At 39.4% G+C, this 15,336-nt stretch overlaps 1 protein-coding gene and 1 pseudogene across 1 annotated transcript in view; both read left to right on the top strand.

Moving 5' to 3' along the window:
- LOC107727032 (XK-related protein 7-like) overlaps positions 1–2,403 on the top strand; it is a 67,633-nt gene extending 65,230 nt beyond the window's left edge. The window contains exon 3 of the mRNA XM_016536788.1: positions 909–2,403. Coding sequence (XP_016392274.1) covers positions 909–1,885 — 977 coding nt within the window. The 3' untranslated portion in view covers positions 1,886–2,403. The remainder of the gene's footprint in view (positions 1–908) is intronic.
- Positions 2,404–9,954: 7,551 nt separating this feature from the next.
- Positions 9,955–15,336, top strand: part of LOC107726997 (cerebral cavernous malformations 2 protein-like) — a 20,297-nt pseudogene continuing 14,915 nt past the window's right edge.

Genomic DNA, 15,336 nt, shown 5'->3' with positions numbered 1-15,336 from the left:
ATTTATTTTCAAGAAGTATTTTTGAATTACATTACATTTTCTGTATCATAAATACAATTTGTGAGGCTTAAATTATTTTTCCAGACCAGTTGAAAGTTCATTCACACTCAGGCCTGAAACCTGCTCTATGCATGTACATGAATGCAAATGCTTCTAGCTATGCAAGCTTGATTTTGTGCATCACTGCCTTTCAAACAACACACTGTGTTCTCAGCCACAAGGCATTCTCTGCTGAAATAGAAAAAAAGAGCTGGTCACCAGCATATGTCTTGCTTTGGTTTCTAGTCCCCAGCATGGGATCCTGGTGTGCTGGTGCTTGAGCTTCTTGACGAGCCTAACTAGCAAAACTTTCTTCCTCATCCAGCATCACCTGAAAAACCACGAGGTGATCAGCACCGATAGCCCAGTGGGCAGGGTGCCGACATGCAGTGCTGTTGTGCTACAGGTGTCCCGAGTTCGAATCCTGGCTCGAGGACTTTTCCCGATCCCGCCCCCCTCTCTCTCTCCCACTTCGCTTCCTAAATCTAGATCTAAAACTGTCCTATAATAATAAAGGCAAAAACTTTTAAAAATAAAAGAATTTGTCAATTTTAGATGGTTTATAGTGGGCATCTTCTATGGCTAGTTTTCTCTTTCAAGTCAGCTACTGTCAAGGTGGAGCAACAGCGCATATTGTTGAGCAAGTTACTTAAGAGTTAGTTCGTTAAATTGTGGACAATTAAACAGCTACATGAACAATAGCAAATCCTGTTTAACAGCACAGACATTTGCCTTTGAATACTAAGGTTTGTTACTAGAACAGTGCCACTTTGGCCAAGCTGCTTTTTAATATTTTTGTAAAGTTGGTATCTGACTTTCCTCGACTTTACTCATGCTGTCTCCCTGTTCTTCTTGCTCTATCTCTGTAGGTCTCTCTGCATCTGCCTCATTGGTTTCTCTCGCCTGGATGATCGCGTCCTACCAGAAGGTTCTGCGCGACTCTCGTGACGACAAGCTCCCCATGTCCTACAAGGCCGTGATTGTTCAGATGCTCTGGCACCTCTTCACCATTGGTGCTCGAACCATCGCCTTCGCCCTCTTCGCTTCAGTCTTCCAGCTTTACTTCGGGATCTTCATCGTGGCCCACTGGTGTGCCATGACCTTCTGGATCATCCAGGGCGAGACCGACTTCTGCATGTCCAAGTGGGAGGAGATCATCTACAACATGGTGGTGGGCATCATCTACATCTTTTGCTGGTTCAACGTCAAGGAAGGCCGTGCCCGCTTTCGGCTGGGTGTGTACTACTGCGTGACCTTGGTTGAGAACGTCGCACTCACCGCCGCTTGGTATATTCACAGGGGACCTCACACCTCGGACTTCTATGCCCTGATTATTGTGTGTGTGGTGGTGTGTAGCTATGCTTTGGGAACATTCTTTATGTTTGTCTATTATTGCCTGCTCCACCCAGACGGACCTATCCTAGGTGCTCAGTGGAGCTGTGTGGAGGAGGGAATGGGGGTAATCGGTCTGGGAGGTGTTGGGGATTTGGGAACCCCCTTGCCCCAACCGGACATGGTTACTAGCCCTCCCAGAACACTCCAAAGGACTACTGGTGGGGATCAGGAGATAGGGGCTGTGGATAGAGACAGTTGCCTGCCGGTGTTTCAGGTAAGGCCTCCTAGTGTTCCCCCTGCTTCCTCCCCACGTCCCCCAAGAACTGAAGGTCCCGTTATCCGCATCGACCTGCCAAGAAAAAGGTACCCAGCCTGGGATGCCCACTTTATTGACCGAAGGCTGAGGAAGACCATCCTGGTGCTGGAGAATACATCTCCCGTGACGCCTCGCATCCAGTACCAGAGCTTCAGCAACCCCAAAGAAGTGACAGAGTACGAGACTACGGTGTAGTGTTGTTTATACCTCCACCTTCCACATGACATCTCTATGCAGAGGTGGAGCTCAGCCGCCACGAGGTTACGGTCCGATCCTTGATGGTCGGCATGGTGCTACACGGTGGGACCGCGGCACGTTTGGCATTCTGATGCTTGGGAGCGCATGACTGGTCCGAAAGTGCACATCAGGCTGGACGCGAGTAACGTGGTGTTTACATAACATGCATGGGAAGTGAAACTAGGAAAGGGACTTACCTTTCTGCCTATGCACTGAACATATAAAAAAATTACAGTGATGAGAAGAAGTGGACATTTGTAAAATATAGATGAACTGACCAATCAGTATTCCTCAGGATAAGCCTGGCTGCTGTATTGGTCTAAGTTTAATGTTCAGTGACCTGAAAACAGTACAAATTGTGTATTATTTGCTTCTGTGAATGGTGAGGTTAGCGAGTTCAATCATCCATTTCTTCAAAAGAGTTCTTCTGTAAGTATTGACTTATTTATTTATTAGATTTATTTTTTATGACTCTGTGGCCATGTCTTTGATATAATTCTTCTAATTGAATATTCATAAATAGATATTATCTTTTGTTATATGTATCTACAATAGAATGGTGCCAGTGTGTTGGTATGAATGTTTTTTGGGTTGTCTGGTCATGCTGCATTGTTTATCTGTAAAGATAAAGAAAAAATGTCATATAGTAAGACAAAAAGCTGTGATCTAATGTAGTTGGATGAAAATAATACTGTAAAAAAAAAGATTCAGATGACAGCCTCGGAAAAGTAAAAAAAAAAATTTAATATGCGTGTTTGAGTGTTTCATGAAAATGGTTTTGGGAGCATCTGGGAACATAAAACTTCCAAACGTCTGAGTGTTCGTGTGTGTGGGGGGGGGGACGCAAATGATTGACAGTGAATTCTAATCCTGTATGTGAACTCCCTTTACAGTAACTAGAGCAGTGAGTCTTGGTTTGCTCTGTCCGCAATCCTCAAAACCCTTTTACATCTGTATGTGTTCATTTTACTCATTATTTTGTTATTTGGAAGGGGGCGGCCATTGCCGTGGTTATGAGGAGTTTAGATTCTGAATTTTTGGGGGCTTTGTGGTTTGGCAAGAGTGAATGCTCTTCTTGGCCATGAAAAGCTGCCGACTATTGGGGACAACAATGTTTGTGTGTGTGCTTGAGAGAAAGAAATACTTTTTTGTCACCTCATAAAATCTTAAGGCCTCTTTTTAGTTTTAACTGCTTACCCTACTCAGCTCTTTTCCAAGCTTTTTGGGGTAACGACAATTGTAAAGAAATCACCGCAATTACAAAACCATCACAAGTCATCAGCTGAAGTGTTTCTCTCTGTCTTTCTCACTCCCTCTGTGAGGTCTTTCGAGGTCGTGCTTGCTGCATTGAAATTCTATTGCCTGGTTAAAAACCAAGCAGAAAAACCCAGAGTCATGGTGGGTAATTGCCAATGACAAGAACCCTGCTGTCCAGTCTGAAGACGCTGATGGAGAGCAAATGACACTTGGGGGCTGTAATCATGCTGCCCTATAATGGGACATTCACACATACAGGGATTTTATTGTTGGAGGTCGTGGAGTAAATGTGTTGTTATTCATAGTGCCTGTTCTTTGCTCTATGGTGGTCTCCACACCTTGCTCAAATCAGGGGCCGGTTGCATAAACTGCTTAGACGAGTCTTAAAAATGTCTTCAAGATTGGTCATAGCTTTTTAAGGTCAGTTACAAAAAAGTAGCTCCGTCTAATTTTGAATCCTAAAACACTGATTATCCCTTGGCTAACTGCTAGTTGTTCAAACTAGTTCTTAGGGGCTATGTTTATGCAACAAATGAGATGTATTACTGGTAAAATAAGACGTCTAAGATTACAATTTCACACGAGTAGCAGAATCCATTGAAATATTCATAAAACGGCTGAAAACCTGCTCCAGGAGCGCTTTACTAACTAGCCTTTAAAAAATTATGCAACTCTGATACTTATGGAAAGTTGGTATAGTGGCACTGCTTGTGTAGTGTTCGCATTTTGGATTGATTCCTTCAGCTTGTATTATTCTCAATCTGGATAAAAGCGCCTGATTAAGGAATAAATTTAAATGTAAATGTAATTTGACAAGGAATCAGTTTTCCTACAACTAAAATTAATTCATAAGCAGAAAGCATATGTATAGAAATTGCCACAGTGCATTATCCATCATACAGGAGTATCGTGAACAGGATAAAATGCTAACAACTTTTGCCCTGGATTTCCAAGCATCACTCTTCAATTATAGCCTGTATATGGGCATAAACAAATCTGATAAATGAGTAAAATCACTCCTACCAACAATAACTACATTTAACCTACACTCAAAAACGTCACAGGAGATGGATCACGTGCAATGCTGCTTATTTTAATAAAGTTAAACTTTTTTCCAACCTTGTCACAGTACTGCCATTTGATATACTTAATTTGTACACTCTGAGGATCATTTTACATTTGAATCAGTTGAGATTCATTCAGAATGAATTAACTGAACTAAAGACTCACTCCAATTAGTGATTTGCTGACTTGAAAATTGATTTCGATTTATGAACAGGTTGATCAATATTAATCAGCTTAAGAGAAACTGGACATTGCTACCAGTGTCGGAGTTCATTCAGTTCAAACGAGAAACTATATGGTTTTATGAAATGGAGTAAAAAATAAGATATTATGCTTTGTAATGAAAGAAAGAAAAAAACTACTTGAGAACGTACAAAGTAAATATACTACGTTACTGTCACTAATGAATACGTCTTTCTCTCACATATTACATGAAATCATTCTACATCATTCCATGTTTAGAATATAGGCTATAGTATGTTACATGCAACAAACATAAACATCTGGTGACAGACAGAGAGCATGAGACACTGGGAGATGAATGTTGTATCCTTTGACAGGTTGCTGTGGTAACTGCAGGATCATTAAGCAGGGCTGCAGGTATATGTGATGTGTGTCTGAGTGTGTTTGTGGTCTGAGAGCTTTTCAATGTGGCCCCTCTCCTGAAAACTGACCCACCATTAGCTCTCCTCCTCCTCCACTCGTGCCCTTAAGGGGGTCAACAGCATCCTCTACTGCAACAGTGTGCACACACACACACAGAGAACGCACACACTGGGGTTCTCCAGGTCAACAGTACACTCTACAAGAGAAAACTCTTCAGGTACATGTACGGCACATGTAATGCAGTTTGCATGAAATAGCATATAGATGAATGGAGCCAAACCTAAATGTGAGTTTCAGTGAACTGTGGAGATCTACTCCTAAAGGACATTTTAGAGGGCTTTTTGACCAGAGCACGAAGATCAGGTTCAACCTTGAGCATCAAATTCCAATGCTAATGCTTTTTTTTTTCCAAATATATCAAGATTTATTTTTGCTTTAACTATTAGTAGCCTATATTAATGTTAAAGTTCACCAAAAAATGAAAATTACCCCATGATTTACCCTCAAGTCATCCTAGGTGTATATACTTTCTTCTTTCAGACGAATACAATCAGAGTTATATTAAAAAATGTCCTGGCTCCTCCAAGCTTTATAATGGCAGTGAATGGTGGTCGAGATTTTGAAGCAAAATAAAGTGCATCCATCCATCATAAAAAGTGCTCCAAACGGCTCCGGGGGGTTAATAAAGGCCTTCTGAAGTGAATCGATGTGTTTGTGGTACTCTAGTGCACATGCGTCAAAGACTGGCAGAGAAGAAATTGTTGAATAAAGTCATTATTTTTGTTTTCTTTGCACACAAAAAGTATTCTCGTTGCATCATAACATTACAGTTGAACCACTGATGTCACATGGACTATTTTAATGATGTCCTTACTACCTTTATGGGCCTTGAACGTGGTAGTGGCGTTGCTATCTGTGCAGGGTCAGAACCTCTCAGATTTCATCAAAAAGATGAACGAATGTCTTACGGCTTTGGAACAACATGAGGGCGAGTAATTAATGACAGAATTTTTTATTTTTTTGGGGTGAACTAACCCTTTAAGAAAGTATGCAGGATCACTTTTGATTGCGCAATGACTTCAAACACAAAAGCAGACTGCTTACTCCTCAGAGTCCTTTATGGCCCAGATCATCTGCCACTGATTTCCAGGGACTATCTGGCCATTGTCCCAGTATGACATTGGGTTTATGTGATCTGTTCCTTCTTAAACTAAGCTACCAGTATGTTCCCCTGGGCTGTTTTAACAATCCAGATCAATCCAAGCACAGAGTCTCTGACAAACTGCACATTTCTCCATGACTTTAGGAACGATTCTACTTGCCCTCATCATAAAGTTTCATTACATTCCTTTAGTAAATGTCATCGGGCGTAATGAAAACTGCACTGTTGCACACAGTAAAATCAAATAGACAACTCTTTCATTTCGACAAGGGTAAAACAGGTCAAACAACTGCACTATTATTTTAGAAAACTATAAAACGCTCTTCCTGTATAGAATATGTAAGGATATAACGTGGGGTTTTTTGCAGCTCAGGGCAGTGAGTGAGCATGCCGTCGTCTCTCTGCAGGTGATTAGCTATCTTCTTCTTCTTCTTAATGTTTAACGGCGGTTGGGAGTCACGCAGACCTAAAACACCCCAGCCACAACACATAATTGCGAATAACATGCCTTACCTTAACACAGAATCGACCACAGAGTCCAACGTTTATATTTTTTCTACGAATCTTTGAGTTAACGTACTAAACATGAGTGGAATTTGCACCTTGATGCTCATGACAAGAATAGCATGTATACCCATAAAAATTTTATCTGCCTTCCTTGGTTATATATTCTTGTAACTGACTGTAGGACTTCAAACAGTATATCTTGCCGACTTTTTGAATAGAATGACCTTACACTTGCTAAAACTGATGATGAATCTGAACGTTATGCTGCCCTGTCTTTTCCACCCATCGTACAGCGATTGGTGATTAGCTATCCGCTATTCTCACCGTGTAGCCTCACGTTAAAGTGCCACGCCCCATTGAAACAAAGTGCTGGCCCACACTGCCCCCCAGTGGATGCTTTGAGTAATTGCGAAAATCATTGGCATGATTGAGCTGCATAAGGTCAAATTCAAACGGTAAGAATTGATTTGGTGTTTCTAGTCAAAAATGACCAGACTAGTACTGTAAATCTCTCATTATACTATATTATGCTATATTGAATCCATAAAACCATGGATTCAGTCTTTTTTGTCGACTTGTTTTCCTTCAATTAGCACAAATTTTATATTTCTGTTTGGAAGTGACAGGGCATTGGTCTCATTGATCTGAGCTTATGCACCCCAGGTTTTGAGTGAAAAATAACATTAATTGTGGTTATTTTTGACAGTGAAGTACATACTGCTGACATGTTTACCTAGTGTAGCTTCCTTACTGAAAAAAAAACAATAGAAACCATCACAGAATTCGTAATGGTTTTGGTGGTTGTAATGGCGATTGTATTGTTTTTGATGGAAACTGTAATGGTCCCTGTGGGTCTCTACTGGAAATTTGCCACCTTCTATTAGTGCCCTGTTAAAATTACTAAATTCTAATGGAATATGTCCCAAAACACTCTACGGGAAATCATTTTTAATGGTTTTAATGGTTAATAGTTGATAGTTTGTAATGGTATTTGTAGTGGAAACCATTATAATTTCTAATGGTTTATTTATTTTTTTTCAGCAAGGTTATCCACACCTTGTGAATGAAATTGATGCTATACTGTCAAAATGCACCATTGGAGAAAAGTATATTACAATGAACTGTTCCAACTTCCAATCAATGGTTTTGGCCCTACAAAACCAATTTGGCTGAAATTGAAAACAAATTTTTTGATTTTGGCTGAATGCTGTCAAAAAAATTGACACATAGCTGTCTTTTGTTACTTGCAGTTGTTTGTTGATGTCTGAGGCCTATTTGTTTCTTAGCATTGTAACAGCAAAAAATCAACACAAAAACGAATTTAAATTTATTTGTAAAAAAAAATTTAAAGTTTAAACAGTGTCCTCAGTGAGCTGAAACTTGTATGGAAATTTAAAGTTATATTTTAATAATTGCCAGAAGGACTTTGGGAATTTGTTTTGTTTTGCTTCATAAATCTGTGTAAATCTGGTGTGTGAAGTTTTTGAACATAGTCTTTCTGTTTAGTGTCTTATTTTATGTGTGTGTGTGTGTGTGTGTGTGTGTGTGTGTGTGTGTGTTTTCCATAAGAGTGTCACTAAATTAATATCAGACATTTTTGAAGACCAAGGAGAGGGAGTGGTCATGGTGAAACATCCAAAACTGTGGCATGTATAGTCTCAGAGAAATTCACTAAAATATAATGTCCTCATATGAGGATGCAGTGTCTCAGGAGGTTAAAGTTTCAACATTAGAATGAAAATATAGGAAATTGCACCATACAACCAATACATCACTGTCATTTTACTAAAGTCTTTTTCTTAGCTGAATTATTTGCAGGTGAGGTTGAAACGTTGAGCATTTTAATCAAAACTTATGCTGTAACATCTACTAAATGTGACTCATTGCTGAACATCTTGAATTTACTTGTAAGAAGGGAACTATGTTTGAAAATATCTGTACCATCTGGTCTAGGGAACCAGTTTGCCAGTTACTGCCTGACTGACTCCTGGAGTCACTCCTGAGAGAGCAGTATTTCCTACTGATAACTTTAAGTATTGCTGTCCCAATTTCCCAAGCAATAGTTAAGAACATCAGACTTATTTCTTTCCTTCATGTAAAATAAGTAGTTGTACAAATTTCCTTCTGGAAAAGATGCAGTACTAATCAAAAAATAGTATTACGTATTACTCTATGTTCTTTAAGTATCATTGTACCATAGAACCATCTTGTAAGTACCATAGTACCATAAAACATGAATATGGTAATCATTTAGTACCATCATATACTACATATACTACAAACGTTTTTTCAGTAAGATTTTCTTTTTTTTTTCTTTTAGGAAAGAACATTTATGCTGTTAAGTTAACAGTATGTTTGCAATATCTTTATCACAGTATACTTATATATTTTGAACCTCACAATAGCCAAAAGCTCACAGTAAAAAATTTAAGATTCAAACCATGCCAGTTTTTCTCTACTCCATCACCATCATGCACCAGAGATGTAGTGACATAAGACTGAAAGGTTTGAGATTTAACCGCAGAATTTGCATGACTTAGACAAGAATGAATTTTGTGTGTGTGTGTGCGCGTTTTTGTGACAAATGAGGACATACATTTGTATAATGACAAGGTTATGACATAGGTATTACAAGTAGAAGGTGACTTTTCAGGACATTACCCCATGTCCCCACTTTTCAAAATGCATATAAATCACACAGAATGGAGTGTATTGAAAATCTGAAATAGCACAAAGTTTCCTGTGAGGGGTAGGTTTAGGGGTAGGGTTGGTGTAGGGCAATAGAATATACGGTCTGTACAGTATAAAAACCATTACGCCTATGGGATGTCCCCACTTTTCACAAAAACAAACCTGTGTGTGTGTGTGTGCGTGTGTGCGTGCGTGCGTGCATGTGTGTGTGTGTGTGATGTGTGAACCTGTTTTTCTATTCTGGTGGGGACTTAAACCTGAATACACACAGACTCATGGGGACTCGTGTCACGATGGGGACCTAAATTGAGGTCCCCACGGGTAAACAAGCTAATAAATCACACAGAATGAAGTTTTCTGAAAATCTAAAATGCAGAAAGTTTCCTGTAATGGGGTAGGTTTAGGGGTAGGGTTGGTGTAGGGCAACAGAATATACGGTCTGTACAGTAGAAAACCCATTACGCCTATGGAGAGTCCCCACAAGGATAGCAAACCAGACATGTGTGTGTGTGTGTGTGTGTGTGCGTGTGTGCATGTGTTTACGACCCAATTTTGTGTACTGTATGAGTATGTGTTATCAGTAGTTTGAGTGTGGAGGTGTTTGGGATTTTAGATCAGAGTCGCTGGTGGAGTTTCCTGTCCAGCAGGAAGTGTGTTTCCTGTACAGTCCTGCCTGGCTCCAGAGGGCTGAGAGGAGATTGGGCCTGTCCTACACAGGGACACACATACAAACACACACACAAACACACACTCTTGCACACAGCTAGCCATCAGGCTGTCCAATATGGACTACGAGCCCAAGCGAGCCAAGAAGGTAAGTTCTTCAGTTTCATTACACATTGAAACTAGCTGGATATACATTTAGGAATATTTCAAAGATGTGTGTTTGAAGTGTGTCGCAGATTTTCTGTAAACCTGATCATGTGACCTCTAATGTTTACATTTCTGTGGACTGTATGTGTACCACATGATATACCAAAATCCTTGTGTGGGTGATAACTTTATGTCAGTGATGCCGTTTGTTTGTTTACTCATTATATCTCAGCTGTGGCGTTTGCTGAACGCGACAGCTCATTTGGAATTTAATTTCTTATATGCATACTTATACATTGAAACAGGCCTGGGGTTTGTTGATTATTATGAAAATAAAAGATTAATTTACTTTATAAGTAAACATGCTTCAAAAACACTAAAAGTAACTCCTGTCATTTTTATCTACTACTACACACATACTGTATGTTTTCATGTCCGTATGCACATTCATTTTCAATAATTGCTCTGGTTTATGTCTCTCTCAGGTTTAACCTTCTACTGGACAGTTTTGCCTACAGTATATGCAACACCTGCTTTACAGCCTCTTCATTCTTCCTTTTTATGTTTCATTTTTATTTTCTTCATTTCTGAAGTGCTAATTGCTTGAGGCAACAAAATTAAAAATATATATATTTATGGGGTTCCATTTTAAATAAAGGACACAGTACATTCAGTTTAAAGCCTTGTCTCAAGGGACAGGAGTTTGCATACACTCCAAGGATTTCTTAGATAGCTATAGGCCATTTGCAACAGCATGAGTGTCATATCCAGCACTGATCACATCAGAAATGTGTGGATTTTCCAACATTAAAAACAAAGAAACATTGTGGCATAAAATGAATAACAAATATTTAAGATTCTGCTCTATTTCTGGGTCACAAATTAAACAGCAAATCCTCTGAGCCGTGGGATACAGCAGTATAAGAGGCCAATTATAGCTTCATATTATTTTCAAAGGATTAGCTTATTATGAGTTGTGTTTAGTTTTAGTGATGGAGTCATGCAGCGTGGTTGATTAATTGTTTTGAATTTGCCTTTCTTAATGTGTTTTGACTAACACCCAGAAAGCAGTCAGGATGATTGATAAGCCCCATTAGATCACATCTGATGTGAACACACACACCGTCACCGACATGATGTGTGATTGATACACATTCCTTACATTTTGAATTCTTTTCCTCACACACATTACACACGCACACTGTATAAATCAGCAGGTTGTCAGTAGGCCATGTTGTCTCTAATCTGTCTTCCATATCTAACAGCTGTCTCACTGATGTCACAGTTTGAGCAGCAGGCTGATGTGTGTTACATCATCATAAAAGCAGATTTAAACAGGCTTTCACAAATCTGACGTCAAGCAAGTCAAGTTAAATTATACACAATAGAATTAGTAAAGACTCGTTTTAGTTTAAGTTTCTGTGCATGTTCGTATTCTGGATAAATTCAGATCTGAAACGAGTTCCTGGTGCTATTAACACAAAGCTCACATTACTTGAATAGTACAATGCTGTCTGAATATTTTGTATTGTGTTTGGGTAAACTATGGAAAATTAGGAAGCTTGTTTCCACCACAGGGGAAAAATTGCAACTTTTCATCTTGCAATTCTGACTTTATATTCTAACAATACTGAGTTTATATCTCATAAATCTGTTTTTCTTTTTGTATATACAGTCAAATTTGCAAGATATAAACTCACAATTGCAAGAAACATGTCAGAATTGTGGGATTAAAAGTTGCAATTACCTTTTTATTTTTTTATTCCATAGCAGGAAAAAAAACAGTTCGAACTTGCCCATTTCTGCCTCAGAGTGAAAGGAACTTTCAACTGCACTTTATATATCACAATTGCTTTTTTCCCCTCATTATTGCAAAATCTCTCATCGTCACTTTATATCTTATATCTCTTATGCAAATTCTTGTCTCAGGGCTTTGTAAAGCGACTGGTATTCCCTAAATCTAGCCGGCGACAGGCAGATAAAGGCAGTGTGTACCGTAGACCCCTTCACACTGTCCCCCTCTACCCACCTGACTACCTCATCCACCCAGAGAGACTCATCTACGACTATGTGGAGAAGGAAGTCAAGGTTAGTCTGACAATACAAAGCAAACAGATCACATTCACATGGAAACATCAACTGAATTTTATGGATGTTACTAACAGTTCCTGGGACACTTGACATGGGTGTCATGTTCCCTGAACCCCTCAAGCAGAGACGAGCTGCTGCAGCTTCTGGACACAGCCAGGGTGAGAGTCATTGTAATGTTGTTCAGAAGATGACTTAATTCAGTTAAAAATAAAAAACACTTTGAACTTTGAAACCAACATAAAGCAGATTAAATTGTCAGATTTAAAAACTATAAATGATTTCTTTAAAATAAAAACACAAAATTAAGCAAATGATACATTCTGTCTGTCTCCATCCGTAGAAACTGAGGGTTTTGACTCTGAAGACCAGTGTGGAGCAGGACTGCATTCTCAGCCTGTCTGCTCGCTGTCTGCTGCTTACCTCACCTGGAGGGACAATGAAAAACTGCTGCTGAGAATCCCCACACATGAAATCGCTGCTGCCTCCTACCTGCGGGATGATGCACTGCACCTACTGATGCTCAAAACTGGTCAGTAGGAAATTAGGAACGATGTTAAATACCAGAGTTTACCCTGGTTATCTATTCTGTTTTAGTAAATTTGATTAGGCCTACTGTAATTAACTTAATTCACAAAACACATTTTAGGAATGCATTACATATTTCTAAATTACCTTAATTTGTTTATGTGTAGCAGACAAATATTGAAATATAATATCAAAGCTTCAGGGGAAAAAAAACATGGAGTTACAGGTGTTAAAACACATCCAGGTAAATAAGTAACAAAGTACGTAAAGCATGTGGACAGTATGTAAATTGGAGAGAGATAAAGCATTGAGAAAAAAAACAGTGAAGGTGTTTGACAGTTTTAGTTTGCATTGCCATGAAACATTGGCAAACTTCTGAAATAAGTAAGGATGGGAGGAATCTTCAATAATGTGTTTGTATTCTCAGGTCTGAATGTGGACACTGTACTAGCAAGTGACAGTCTGGAGAAAAGGCCCACTGGTTTGGAGAGCCGCAGACAAACTATAAGCAACACTGACCCCAGGCCTGCAGGGGGCACCATGGAGCGCCGCCACACCATCTGTGGTGTGGACTGGAAGCTCTCATCTCGCCATGAGCCTAAACAGAGCAGCGTGGGTGGAGGAGGTGGTGGGGATGGTGACGAAGTTGGGAGAGTAGACAGACCCGGAAGCCATGCGGAGGTAGCTGGGAGAAATGGCCAATGAGTGGGAGCTGGGACCGGAGGCCTGTAGGGGGCAGCTGGGAGCGTCGGGGAGGTGGAGAGGTCGTAGGAGGTAGCTGGGAAAAGAGGCACGGGCCCGGAGCTAAACCAGGTGGAAGCTGGGAAAGGAAACACACACCAGGTGGGCGTTGGGAACGTAGGCAAGCTTGCACAGGGAGCTGGGAGAGGGGAAAGTCCTACGGCAGCTGGGAGAAGAGGAACCATAATCCTCTGGAGCCCATGCCATGCCCTGATGCCTACTGCAACCTCATCATACTTGCCGTAGAGAACAGGGTGATGTTATTCAGCGATTTAAATGGATGGATAAATGGATAGGTTAAAAAGCCTTTAATATGGATGGATGGATGGATGGATGGATGGAAATGGGCTAATAAGCAATTGATGCGCATGGATCGGCGGATGGATAAAAGGGTTAAAAATTGAAGAATGGATGGAAGGATGAATCAGAGGGTGGATGGATGGATGGATGGATGGATGAATGGATGGGTAGATGAAAGGGTTAATAGAGGATGGATGGAAGGAAGGACAGATAAAAGGGTTAACAAGTGAAGGATGGATGGAAGGATAAATTAAAAGGTTAATGGATGTTAATGGATGAATGGATGGATGGATGGATGGATGGATGGATGAAAGGAAGGACAGATAAAAAGGTTAAAAATGAAGGATGGGTTAAAAATCTAGCTGGCTGGATAAATGGATGAAAGGGTTAATAACTGATGGGTGGATGAAAGGATTAATGAGTGATGGATAAGTGGGTGGATGGATGGATGGATGAAAGGGTTAAAGGGATACTCCACCCCAAAATGAAAATTTTGTCATTAATCATTTACCCCCATGTCATTCCAAACCCGTAAAAGCTTCGTTCGTCTTCGGAACACAATTTAAGATATTTTGGATGAAAACCGGGAGGCTTGTGACTGTCCGATTGGGTGAACGTGATTTCACCAAGTACCGTACGCTGCTTGCGTTCAGTGGTTATTCTCCAAAATGGCGCTACGGTGATGCGGAGAAAAAGTATTCAGGGTTCCCACGCATCTTGAAAGTACTTGAAAGTACTTGAATTTCACACATATGGATTCAAGGCCTGGAATGTACTTGAAAACAAACATAGGTCCTTGAAAGTGCTTGAAATAAATTTGAAATCAATTTTGTTTAGTAGAAGTTTCATTTTTAGCGTATAATTTCAGTTATTTAAATCATATTTCTGTATTCAAAATTTTATATTTAAAACATTAATCTCCACATGAATGTATGAATTTAATTGCACTCATGCCACCTCTGAGCCTCATTAAATGTCTGAAAATGTACCTACAAGCCACTTTTGTGTTCTTCTATGCCACCTCTGTAGTACAAATTAATTTATTAATACTAATTTCATATGATTGGTAACTTATTTGTCTTATTCTACTTCTTATTATATTGTTTTAAATAGAAATTTTAAAAAGCTTATAAACATACATTTTTAAATTTGACAGATGAAAATGATGCCATTGCAAAGGTAAAAAGAAAATACTCCTGTAAGTCACTTTAAGGAGTCAAATGTCATTTTTTATTATTGATCAGAAGGTGCTCCTATTTTTTTTTTTTTAATTAGGAGGACAAGCGCTCCTAATAAGAAAAGTAAGCATAGAGTGTATCAGAGAAAGCTGAGAGTGTAACAGTATATTAGATCCGTGCATGAGGTCTTAAAGAGACAGCAGCCTAAATAAACCTGCTGCTGCCTTTCATTATACAGTGAAGACTATCCAGTGTTATTTTACAGTTGAGTATAGATTATAGTTAGACCTAACTGAAAACATTTCTTGTTATTGTTTTTGTTTGTGCTATTGATTGTCATTAATTTATTTGTTCTTATTTTATTATTTACTATTTACTTGTTTTTTTTTGTTGTTAAAATAAGGCCATGTCCACACGTACACGTGTATTTTTATAAACTGAGTTTTTCCTTCTTCCGTTTTAAAAAAAATCTC

The sequence above is a fragment of the Sinocyclocheilus rhinocerous genome, unplaced genomic scaffold (assembly GCF_001515625.1).
Source record: "Sinocyclocheilus rhinocerous isolate Xijiao unplaced genomic scaffold, SAMN03320098_v1.1 scaffold666, whole genome shotgun sequence".
Classification (NCBI taxonomy): Eukaryota; Metazoa; Chordata; class Actinopteri; order Cypriniformes; family Cyprinidae; genus Sinocyclocheilus; species Sinocyclocheilus rhinocerous.
The sequence above is the reverse complement of the archived record's forward strand: the minus strand, read 5'-3'. Positions and strand labels throughout refer to the sequence as shown.